Raw genomic sequence first — 13,058 nt, 5'->3', positions numbered from 1 at the left:
AAATTTTCAAGGGTCTCAAATTGGTCAAAAATTTCCTTAAAAAGATCAAATCTGAAGGACTGACATTTCCCAATTTCAAAAATTACTACAACACTAATCAGTACACTGTGATACTGGCACAAGGATAAACACAGATAAATAAAAAAGAATTGAGTACATAAAATCTTACATTTATAATCAAGTATTTTGGGGGCGCCTGGGTGGCTCAGTGGATTAAGCCACTGCCTTTGGCTCAGGTCATGATCTCGGGGTCCTGGGATCGAGTCCCACATTGGGCTCTCTGCTCAGCAGGGAGCCTGCTTCCCTCTCTCTCTCTCTGCCTGCCTCTCCATCTACTTGTGATTTCTCTCTGTCAAATAAATAAATAAAATCTTTAAAATATATATATAATCAAGTATTTTGTCAATAAGTATGCCTAGATTCCAAGATAATTGGACATCTATATGTAAAAGAACGAATCTGGACGTCTAAATAACATGATAAATCTCAAAATGGATAATATATTTTAAATGTATAAGCTAAATTTCCTAGAGGAAAACAGGAACAAATCTTAATGACCTTGGATATTGTATAACTACTAAGACATGATACTAAAAGTATAAGTGACAAAAGGGGAGAAAAAGATACATTGGACTTAATCAAAAGTTTAAAACTTTTTCATTTCAAAGGACAGAAAAAGAAAATGAGAAAACAACCCACAGAAGGGGAGAAAATATTTGTAAGTCACATATCTGATAAAGGACTTGTATCTAGAATACATAAAGAACTTTTGCAATTCAACAACAAAAGGATAAATATCCCAATTAAAAATGGGTAACGAATATTGTATTAGTTTCCTATTTTTACAATAACAAATTACGAACAACTCTGTGGGCTACAACAGCTCAGTTTCTTCTACTTCCGTAAGTCAGAAGTCCGACTCCAATCTCAATGAACCAAAACCAAGATTTCAGCAGCACGACGTTCATTTCTGGTGTTTAGTGGAGAATCTATTTCCTTTTTTTTTTCCTTTTGAGAATCTATTTACTTATCTTTTCCTACTTTCCAGAGGCCATCGTGGTCCTTTGGCTCATTACCCTCCCCTTCCATTATCAAAGCCAGTAACAGACATGCAAATATTTTTCACATCATATCACTCTGACACTGACAATTTTTCTGCCTCCTAATTTTATGTTTAAGTACCCCTGTGATTATATTGGGCCCACACAGATAATCCAGGTTAATCTCACCATTTTAAGGTCAAATGATTATCAACATTACTTCCAGTTAAAACCTAAATTCTCCATTGCCATGAAACATCACATATTCACAAATTCCAGAGATTAGGATAAGGATAAGGACACTTTTAGGTGGTCATTATTCTGCCTACAGTACACATGAATAAACACTTCTCTAACCAACATATACCAATGTACAGTAAGCATATGGAAGGGCATTCAACATCAATATTCACTGGGGAAATGTAAATGAAAACTGCATGGAGAAGCCACTTTGTACCCACTGGGATAGGTATAATCAAAAAGAAGAAAATTAATAAATATGGGCAAAGGTGTGGAGGTATTAGAACATTAAAACACATATTCATACCCCTGGGGATAAAAATATATGTTTATAAAAAATAAAAAATTTAAAAAAAAACACATATTCATTGCTGGTAAGACTTATGAAATAGTGCAATATCTTTGGACAACAGTATGATAGTTTCTCAAAAGGTTAAACAGAGTTATCACATGATTCAACAATTCTACTCTTTGGTGTATACCGAAGAGTACTGAAAACATGTCCATATGAATTTCTAGATTTTTTTTCTGTTTCTTAAAGAGCACCACTGGGATTTTGATAAGGATTGTAATAAACCAGTAGATCACTTTGGGTAGTACAGACATTTAAAAATATTAATTCTCCCTAACCATGAACACAGGATGGTTTTCTCTTTATTTGTGCCTTCTTTAATTCCCTTCATCAATGTTTCACAATTTTCAGTGTTTAAGTCTTTTGCCTCTTTGGCTAAGTTTATTCCTAAGTATTTTACTCTTTTTGTTCCTAATTTAAACACAAAAGACCCATGCAATTTTGAGCAAAAAGAACAAAGCTGGAGGCATCCCATTTCCCAATTTCAAACTATAATACAAAACTACAGTTACCAAAACAGGGAGGTATCGGCATAAAAAAGATATATAAACATATGAACAGAATAGAGAGCCCACAAATAAATCTGTGCCTTTATAATCAACTAGACTGCAGTAAGAACGCCAAGAAACACACAGTAGAAAAAAGACAGCCTCTTTAATAAATTGTGCTGGAGAAATTGGATATCCACATGCAGAAGAATAACAATTTTATTCAGCCTTAAGAAAGAAGGAATTCTTGACATCTGTGACAACATGATGTACTTAGAGAATGTTATATTAAGTGAAATAAGTCAGACACAGAAAGAGAAATATTGCATTATCTTACCTACATGCAGAATCTAAAACAGCTAAATAAACAGAAGAGTAGAAGGTGGTTGCTAAGGGTGGGAAGGAACAGGAAATAGGAAGATGTTAGTCAAAGGGCACAAAGTTTCAGTTCTCCAAAATGAGTAACTTCTGGAAATGGTGACCATAGTTAACAATACTATATCGTACACTTGAAATTTGATAAGATGATAGATCTTAAGTGTCCTCACCATTAAAAGGACATTGTAACAATGTGATAACAATATAACTATAGCATCATTATTCATAGGAGCCAAAAGATGGAAACAACTCAAATGCCCATCAACCCATGAATGGATAAACAAAAGGTAGGCTATCCATACAATGAAATACAATCTGGCCATGAAAAGCAATGAGGTAGTGACACATTCTTCCAACACTGACTCAACTTGGAAATATAATGCTGAATCAAAGAAACCAATCACAGAGTCCTCATATTTTATGATTATATTTATATGTAATGTCAAGGACAGGGAAATTTAGACATAGAAAAGAGATTAGTGGCTGCCACAGGCTGAGGAATAAGAAGAGGGAGTGACTGCTCATGGACGCAGAGCTTCTGCCTGGGGTGATGAGAATGTTGTAGAATAAGTGCTAATGGTTCCACAATTCTGTGAATATACTAAATAGTACTGAATTATACTCTTGGAAGGTGTGAATTTTATCATATGAGAATTCTAGCTCAGTAAGCTAGTACTAAAAAGAACAATCTCATCTCACTTCCAAGTAATATGTCACTTCTAACAAACGATTTGACCAGCCTGTGTAAGCCACAGGTCTCCAGCAAACCCCACACACTTCCCACATTTACTTTTTATTAATCTGAAAGTTATTAGTGCTTGAAAAACTCAGAAACACAGAGGGTTGAAAATGACACTTGGAACTTAGTTATCAGACACATTTTGAAAGAGGTCCATGTCACTGGAGAAAATAAACTGAGTTGGTAGATTTAAGAGGACTGAACTAAAGAAAGTCTAGGAAGCAGTTAAAAAGCACACGTTTTCCATAATGTAGTTAACATCAGTTGTTATTCTATAAAGACTGATTAAATCTATCCAAATTTGGGGGGACGGAAGTGAGTCATTCTAATGAAGCAGGAAGAGTTATAAATATGAGCTGTATGCATTTAAACATGTGTACAATAGTTCCTGATTCCAACTGGGAGAAGGCTTCCATCAATAACTTTATGAGCCATATCACAATGCCGTGAAGAAAAGATGGTAACATAAGAAACTGAGGTGAAACTGAAAGCATTCACGCTTGCTACTGTTTAGAGCAAGGCTCCTAACTTTTTCTGTAAATGGCCAGACATTAAATATTTTGGGCTTTATGGGCCATATAACTGTAAAAATTAATAAAGGGAAACCTCACTAAAATGGAAAGGGGAGGCCAGAAGGAGGAGCTCTCACGCCCTGCCAGTAGACTTCAATTACAAGAAGAAATGTGGTTTGGAAAGAATCATCTGATACAGGTCCCAACCAGAAAATATGTACACTGCATCTCCTGTAAGAAATCGACCACCCCAGCACCCAGTCAACAACAAACAGGCATCACCCTGAACTCCTGCTCTTCTTCAGTGGGTTTTCCTTCAAAATAACCACTCCCAACTTCTTTCTCCTTCTCCGGAAATAACGTTCCTCACTTTGGTTGCTGGACAAGCCTATGATTTTTGCCATAGCTTGTTCGTCCCGAATTACAGTTCTCTGCTATTCTCAAGTAAATCCAGTTTTTCTGGTAAAATAACTATCTTTTTTTTTTTTTTAAAGATTTTTATTGTTTATTTGACAGAGAGAAACACAGCAACAGAAGGAACACAAGCAGGGGGAGTAGGAGAGGGAAAAGCAGGCTTCCTGCTGGGCAGAGAGCCCAACATGGGGCTTGATCCCAGGGCCCTGGGATCATGACCTGAGCCAAAGGCATATATTTAATGAATGAGCCACCCAGGCATCTCATAAAATAACTCTTCTTTTTTTTTTTTTTCTTAAAGAATGTATTTATTTATTTGAGAGAGAGAGCATGAGAGGGGGAAGGGTCAGAGGAAGAAGCTGAGTGGGGAGCCCCAGGTGGGACTCGATCCTCGGATTCCAGGATCATGACCTGAGCCAAAGGCAGACACTTAACTGACTGAGCCACTCAGGTGTCCCTTTAACTATCTTATTTTTAATCAACTCAGCTCTCTCACAACTATTCAACTTTGCCTTTGTAGCATAAACACAGCCATAGACAACAGACAATAAGAGAAGCTACATTCCAACAGTAGTTTACTTTAAAAAAAACAGGCAGCAGGCCAGATTTAGCCTGTGCAGCATAGTCAGCCAACCCTGTTTTAGAGGACAAGGACAAGAGTTATGTGAGTAGTAAGAAAGACAGAAGATGGCCTGGGACTCACAGGCATTCCTCAGACTTCAACTTGCCTGCTGCACACCAGCAGTTGGAGGCGTAGGCCAGTTAAGAACAACTAGTTTCAAATTTGAAAATTCTGCTCAACCTTCAAGGTCTGGCTCACGTTACTATCATAGGCAGACCTAGCTACCTGGCTGGAAGTAAAAACAGTCCTCTGGGTTTCACTATCACCTTCTTAGAGATCTCTTTCAACACATTTTGCATTCTTCTTAAACCATAGCTGTTGGTACGTATGTTTTACATTTCCTTAGTACATAAAAAAAATTCTTACTGGGCGGAGCATTGGAGGAAAGTAGGCATCGCTGTCTGCAGAGGCAGACCAGGAACCAGTTGCCCTAGGCCAAGCTAGAGGGTGACGCAGGTTGTATCCAGCATGGCTGCCATCACTACCAAGCAGCCTCCGCAGTCTACACGCTGCCAGCCGGGCTCCAGGAGGAAGCGGAAGTGAGTCTACAGCAGGCGCAGGCGCAGCCGCAGCAAGGAGCTGCGCGGTGCCACCTGCATCCCAGTCCCGCCCTTCTTAGCCACCAGCACCACCCACGCGGAACCACCCCCTCCTCCTCCCGTCCCGCCCAGTGACTGAGCGAGGTGGGGCTTCTGTGGCAGGATATGTCACTAATGTACCAGTGGAGTCACTCCAGGACCACAAGCACCCGTGCTGAGACCCGAGCCTGTGCCAGGACCCATTGTCCTTACACTCAGACACCTGCTAACCCTATCTGCTGGTCTGATGACGACAAAACTCCTGCTGCAAGCGTACCCTACACCCGCCACAGCTCACTGTGCCCGGGACACATATTGCCCGCGACCATGGCTGCAGGATGCCCTTCCATCAGCCACTAAGAGTTGGGGGGTAAAGGGCATGCCCTTAGGCAAAAGGCTGAGAAACTCACCCCTCAGCAAGTAGTTAAGACTATGGTGGCAGTTTTCCCCCATACCACCTCACCTCACAGGAGGGTCAGGCCTGGACCCCTCAGAGGCCAAACTGCCAACCCCCTCCCTTCTGTCATGGGTTAACTGTAGCATGGGGCACTACAGGCACTACAGTAACATGGGGCACCGGACTTCCGCTTGTCCCACATGTGTATATCTCAGCTTGGCCAATCTTCAGTCTAGGTGTGAGTCCCAAAGCATCTTGCACTTCCTTCAGCATCTCTGAGGCTGGGTCAAGTGCCTGGTTCCCACCTCCTTTTCACTTTTTGCAGTTATGGGCAACTACTGGCTCAGGGGCATTCCTCCTCTGGTTGCTGGGTGCCACTGTCCTAGACAAAGCCTTTAGGACCTATTCCTGCACCCACTCAAGACAGGGAGGGCTAAGGCTCCATGTTAGATAGTTAAATTTAGAGTCCTGCCTCCTGGAGCAATAATAAATAAATACTCTCTGAGCCCCCCCACCCCCAAAAATCCTTGGCAGCAATAACTATGTTTTGTCCTTCTTTACATTCCCTTCAGTGTCAAATGCTTTTCCTGGCACATGAAAGGCACTTAACAAATAATTACAGATACTGTGTAAGTGCCAACACTGAAGCATTCACAAGGCCACAGAAGAGATAAAATTTATAATATCGGTGGAATAAAATGAAGTTTTTAATCCTCTGCATGTCATTTTAGCAAATTTTAAAATATTTGAAGCATGTGAAAGCATCAAATAATTATCTTACCTGGATGCATCCTTCATCAATCTTGCCCCTTTCAGGATCAATTTTAAAATGTGCAGTTTTTTGAAAGCGGTACATCACAGGAAGTGAGTTGGATCGATTTTGCATAATACACAGAAGCTCTGAATGTTCACCCATGAAACATGGTGCAAAATTAAGGACCTTTCCTGGATCAAACTGTAGTAAGATGGGAAGTCCTGTGCCTGTCAGTGCTAATTCCACTTTCTGAAATCGATCACCTGTAAAAGCAATAATAGCTCTTTAACATAAAAGTGTTGGGAATCCAGCGTATTATTTGCTCAGTCCAAATAGTGTCATCTGAAAGAACTGATGAGACATGGGTAGCTCATTCAATCTTCATTCAACAAAATTATTAAGTGCCTTCTCTATGCCACATACTCTTCTAGGCTGTGGGGATATAGCAGTGAATAAAATAAACACTGTTCCTGCTCTCATGGACTTTATATTCTAGGGAGGTGATGCTGACAATAAAATAAGGAAATATATAGCATTTCAGACAGGATAAGTGCTATGGGGAAAAGTAATGTTGGGTGAAGGGGAGCACAATTTGTCACCCGAACATATGCCTCTTTGGCATAAGGATTTTTTTTTTTTAAGATTTTATTTATTTATTTGTTAGAGAGAGAGAGAGCACAAACAGAGGGGAGTGGCAGGCAGAGGGAGAAGGATGCGGGGACTCAATCCTAGGACCCTGGGATCATGACCTGAGCTGAAGGTGGACACTTAATGGACTGAGCCACCCAGGCATCCCTGGTGAAAGGGTCCGTGGACAAAAGGACCAGACCGATACAAAGCGAAAGTTAAGCAGGGCTTTATTTCGCGCCAGCACCAAAAACCAGAACCAAACGTTCGGGGTCACCTTTCACAAAGGAAAGTGATGACTTTCTATTCTCATAGGCCAGTTTTTATAGAGTAAAAGCCACATAGTTGAGTCTGGCCAATGAGAATGTAACGCACAGAAAACATCACATAATTACGCTAGGTTTCGTAAGAGCAGCCATTTAGATTACACTTTACCCCATGATAGTCATTAAACTCAGCCTATGACCTTGGCTAGAATCGGCGCCTTTGTCTGGTGCCTGATAGGCAAGGCTCATGCTCCTTGGCGGGTAATACGTGCACTCTCCCTTAATTGGACATTTCCACGTGGCCAGACACGTCCTTGGCAGGTAGGGAGGTAATATGTGCGCTTTCCCTTGATTGGACGTTTCCATCTGGCCAGACACGTCCTTGTATCTGGACTCCATTATCTCTGGTCAGCCTGACATGTCCTGGTATCTGTGCTCTGTTATTGGGGCTATTTGGCCGTATTTCACCAGCTGGTGGTATTTCACTGGTTCTAAGTGCTTTCTTCTTGGGGGAAGGGGCAGGTTCAATCTAAGTTCACTACCTATATATCGGGGATGGTTATTCTATAGGGATGAAGCCAATACTGACAAAGTAGGCCCTTACACCTGGCATAAGAATCATTTTAAGCAGACTATTGTTATGTAACAGCAGACACAGGAAAAGCTCTGGAAAACTACCAGGAGGAAACTCTCATCAAAGAAGGCAGATACTTAAGTCTTCATCACAACCATACCCTCCCCTACTATGAACTGAAAACCTCCCATAACTTGCTGCCACACCCCAGTATCTTTTGTCTGTAGCTGGAGATGGTATTTAAAGTGAAGTTTCCAGCCACTTGGGGAGTTACTCAGTTTTCCTGGGTCTCTCCCATGTATAGAGGAGGTATACATGTTATTAAACTTGTTTGCTTTGTTTTCCCTCTTAATCTGTCTTTTCTTTTCTTTTCTTTCTTTTTTTTTTTTTTTAATTTTTTTCATACGTGAGAGAGAGAGAGCGAGAAAGAAAGCAGGGAGAGGAAGAAGCAGGCTTTCCATTGAGCAGCGAGTCTGACGTGGGGCTGGATCCTAGGACTCTGGAATCATGACCTGAGCCGAAGGCAGACACTTAACCGACTGAGACACCCAGGTGCCCCCACTTCTTAAGTTGTCTTTTAAGGGAGGTCTCAACCAAGAACCTAGAGAGGTAGAGGGAAAATTATTTTTCCTCTCCTACAAGGGTAAGACAGTACACAATATCTTGGAACTGTTCTTTCATGTAGGAAAGTCCAAAAAGATTTCTCTTGATTGGGAAAATTTTGAGCAAAAATATGAAGAAACTCAGGGGGCGCCTGGGTGGCTCAGTGGATTAAGCCTCTGCCTCTGGCCTGGGTCATGATCTCAGGGTCCTGGGATCATGCTCTCTGCTCAGCTGGGAGCCTGCTTCCCCCTCTCTGTGTGTCTCTCTGCCTACTTGTAATCTCTCTCTCTCTCTCTCTCTCTGTCAAATAAATAAATAAAATCTTTAAAAATATATATATATATACACACACACACATATATATATATATGGGAACTTGGGAAGAAAATCATGTGAAAATCCAGGAAAAGTGTATTCCAAACAGAAGAGCAAGAAGAGCAAATACAAAGATTCTAAGGTAATAATTTCCTTGGCACGTTCCAAAAACCCTAAGAAACCAAATATGGCTAAGTAAGAGTAGTAAAAGAAGGGTGAGAAAGGGTCAGATTTAACCTATAGTTTTAAGAGGAGATTCAACAAAATTTGCTGATGGACTGGATATAAAATGGGAAATTGAACACATGATAAATGGTGAAGCTAAGGTCTTGAGCCTGAGCAACAGAAGTGATAGAATTGCCATTTCTTGAGACAGGAAAGACAGGTTATGGGGAAACCAGGAGGGTTTTTCTGGACATGTTAAGTTTGAAATGCCTAATAGGTATCCAAGTGGAAATGTATGCTAGGTCACTTAATATATTTACAAGTTTAGAGTGAAGATGAAAGAGGAAGTCTTGGAGGTTTGAGGTGAGGGAAGGTAAGGTGTGTGATACTGATCTCATACTGTGAGAAAGTGAAGGAAAGGAGGAATGCAGTAGAAATGTCAACCATCTTAAAGGACCCACTTGGGGTTAGTGATTACAGATTAAAAAGTGAAATAATAGATTAAAAAGTGAAAAAGTGAAATTTAAAAAAAAAATGGTTTTGTGCTTTTACCCAGCACAATTAGCTTCCTAGTTGCATACCCAGGGTAGGCTAAGAGTTGAATTTAATCAGATTAGAGGTTTACCACTCAGTCACTATGGGATATGGGCCAAGAAACAAGTGTACATGGAAAAGGGTCATTAAAATAATGGACAGAGGAATATAAGCTGGGCAATAACATAAACGTGAAGTTTTGGAGACACTAGAGAGAAGGTAGGAACTATAAACTATAGTTTTGTGCATTTCTTCACTGAGGCTCTTGCTAGCCAACCCTGGACTTTAAATTACCTTTAAGGCAAACCTACCATCTCCTTCTCTGGCCATTCAAAAGCAGATTAACTTGCAAGACTCAAACAAATCTTCTGTCTAAGACTGGCACACAGAGCTCAAATCACAAACCGTAATACAAATAGTAGCAGAGCACTCATTTTCTGTCCTAGGGAAAGGGTGCAAGCCTGCTCAATGGTATCACTCATCCTGATACACAAATCTTTTTGACCCTTGACTTGCCATGTCCCATCTTTCCAAATCCAGTCCTCACCCGTCTCTATCTTTATTTTCTCTTTGATCTGTCTGGCTAAGCTGAACTCCATGTCTTGTTCCATTTTTCCTCACTATAACCCATCTAATACTATCTGAGAATATTAAAAAGCAGTGTGTCTTGACACGTGGCCTGCGAGGCATATTGTCCTTGTCAACACCCTGTAAGAGGATATTATACCCTTTTTACTAGGGCTCCAGTTCTAGGTCTTGTCCTTTGACTGTTATCATATGAAGATTCTAAGAGCTAAAGGTCTGGTAGAGATGAAATAGGTTGGTTTGTTTCCATATTAATCTCTAAGAGAAAACATAGGCTTAAAAGGGAAAAGAAGACAGATTGGTTTTTTATTTTCTTTTTTCATTCTTTAATTCTAGATCATCATGTTTATCTACTGTCATTTAAAAATAATGAAGTCACCTAAATTCTAACTTGTAAAATTTTTATGTAAATGATCCTGTGGGTTGACTTCTTTCTTAACATGCCACAAAAGACATTTTTAAAGTCTCTTGAATGTTTGCATTTTTGTTCTATTCAGTAATTATACACATTTATTAAATTGCCTCTACAAATATGATCCCCAAACTTTTAAATAATTTAAATGGCTGTACATTTGATGCTCATGTTTATTTCATACTTACTTTTCATGGTTTTACTGTTATCATCCCTCAAAAATCCATCTTTACTTCCCACAGACTCAAATCTCAAAAAGAGAGCATAGTCCTGCCTATGTGAAGGATCATTATTCTTCTTACCATCAATCATTAGCCTGTAAAAAAAATTACAATCAATTATTTTGAAAGCAAAGATGATATACTCTATTACCTCTCAATAGGAATCAACCCAATCCTTAAATCTACGTGAACAGATGAAAGTTCAGGAATAAAAATATAATTGTGAACCATTTTCCAAAATTATTGCCTAGATAAAGAGACTTGCCAAAAGAAGGCCACAAAATGTAAAGATTCAGAAAAATGGGTTCATGACAACATTTGCAAGACAAAAGTAATTTAAAAATACTAAGTTGTCAAGGTCCAACTCCACTGTTACTTTCTATGTAAAGATTTTCTTTCCAGGCCAAGTTCATTGCTAGTTAAGGGCTCTGTTCAATTCTCTCCAATAGTCCTTTTTACCTCTGGGTGTAACTGCAAACCTATGTTCCATATCTGTCACCTCCTGTAGACTAAGCACATATTGCTACCCCCATTCATTATATTCTTAGAGGAGAACAAGCAATTTGGAGAATAAGATTTGACAATAGCCAAATCTTGTCAAAGGAGAAAAGGAAAGGGAAGATGGGAAAAGGGAAGAAGGAACAACATCAGAGATGAGTTATCTCTAGACCTGTAGATTGATGGATTTTACTTGCTTGCCTACAGGTCAGCTTTTTTAGCAGTGGATACTCAGTTACACATTAAAAAAAAATTGATGTGAAATATTACACAGGAATGCAAGTAGCATGTTGAAAATATATTTAAGGCTTCCAATCATAATCATACCTATGAGTTTGTGCTAGACCATCAGAAAAAGCTTACATGCTACCATGAACAAGAATATTTAGAATTTCAGAAATCATGTGTTAAACAGAATCTTATACATTGACCAAAAAATTGCCTGTGGGATAATATGATTCATGAGGCAATTGAAGATTGTACAAATAGAAGAATTACTTGATTTATTACAGTCCTTAAATTAAAATACAATTCGGTCTCCCCCAATCGGTATCATCATCAAGCAACCCAGTTGTCTCAGAGAAAAGTACATTGAGCACTGCCTCCTCCCAAAGGTAAACATACGGTTGTATAGTGGGATCGATTATCGCCATACACAGCCACCTCTCAAGTACAGCTGAAGTAGCTCCTATGTATTTAAAACAGCATTTCCAAACATATTTTCAAACTAAATAACCAAACCAAGTACAGAGAATTATGAAAAATAAACATTAGCAAAAGTCCTACAAGTCTGTATGAAGTTTAGCAAGCAAGGGCGGTGGATCCCAGCAGTTGCTAGAGACTTACTCTTCATGCTCCTTAGCAAGCAAGTGTCTTGCTGTGGCAGAGACCCGCATCCTCTTTGGAGGGATCGACATATCCTGCATGCTACTAGCTATCCCCTATTTCTGCAGGGACAACAAGATCTTGTTGCACAGAATCATCTGGGCTCACAATGCAAAACCATACAAGACTTCCACTTCTACAAGGTTTGAAGTGATTTGTAATCAAACATGAAATATGTAGAACAAAATTTTAAAATATGCAAAATAATATTAACCATGTTAGAAATATTGAAAGCCGTAATAAGAAAAATCTAATTGGTGCCTTCTGACCAGTCTTACTGTTAAAGTCAGTTTGATGAATGTATGATTGACATACTTACAATTAATAAAAAACACCATAATTGAATTTTTGCTTACTTTGGGCTGAAACAAAATGTAATTACAATCTTTTGATAAGGTAGTAACCTCCCTTCGTTAGGAACACAAGAAATAAAAGTGGTAACATCCATGTTCTTTATTTTGCTTAAGTAGGTGAGATTATTTAAAGCAACATCTGTTCTTTGTTGAATATTTGTACCCTGTAATAGAAAATAAGAAATAAAAAGAATATTAAGGTAGAATGCAAATAAAATAAAATATTTTAAGAGGAGATCATAACATAATTGTTGAAAGTTTAGTCTAGAAAATCAAGAATATGAATGTCTTTAAAGAAACATACATAATTTGACCAAGGCACATCATAAAATTAAAGGAACTGTTGAAAAATTGATGAGAACAGAAATCCCCACAAGTAGCTACTAATCTATAAGAAGCATTTGTCTGGTTTACTTCAGATACAGATCACTATTAGTGTAGTTTAATTTATAGAATTTTTTGAGGTTACCCTTGAAGACACATGAAAGGGAATCATATCTATCTGC

General features: G+C 39.1%; 1 protein-coding gene across 1 annotated transcript in view; it reads right to left on the bottom strand.

Annotated features, from left to right (window-relative positions):
- The window catches only part of CFAP47 (cilia and flagella associated protein 47), a 546,720-nt gene that overhangs the window by 507,759 nt on the left and 25,903 nt on the right, over window positions 1-13,058 (bottom strand). Inside the window, exons 6-8 of the mRNA XM_059157736.1 lie at window positions 12,556-12,716; window positions 10,784-10,911; window positions 6,542-6,777 (exon numbers count right to left, since the gene is read on the bottom strand). Coding sequence (XP_059013719.1) covers window positions 6,542-6,777; window positions 10,784-10,911; window positions 12,556-12,716 — 525 coding nt within the window. The remainder of the gene's footprint in view (window positions 1-6,541; window positions 6,778-10,783; window positions 10,912-12,555; window positions 12,717-13,058) is intronic.

Source organism: Mustela lutreola, chromosome X, assembly GCF_030435805.1.
Source record: "Mustela lutreola isolate mMusLut2 chromosome X, mMusLut2.pri, whole genome shotgun sequence".
NCBI lineage: Eukaryota > Metazoa > Chordata > Mammalia > Carnivora > Mustelidae > Mustela > Mustela lutreola.
The sequence above is the reverse complement of the archived record's forward strand: the minus strand, read 5'-3'. Positions and strand labels throughout refer to the sequence as shown.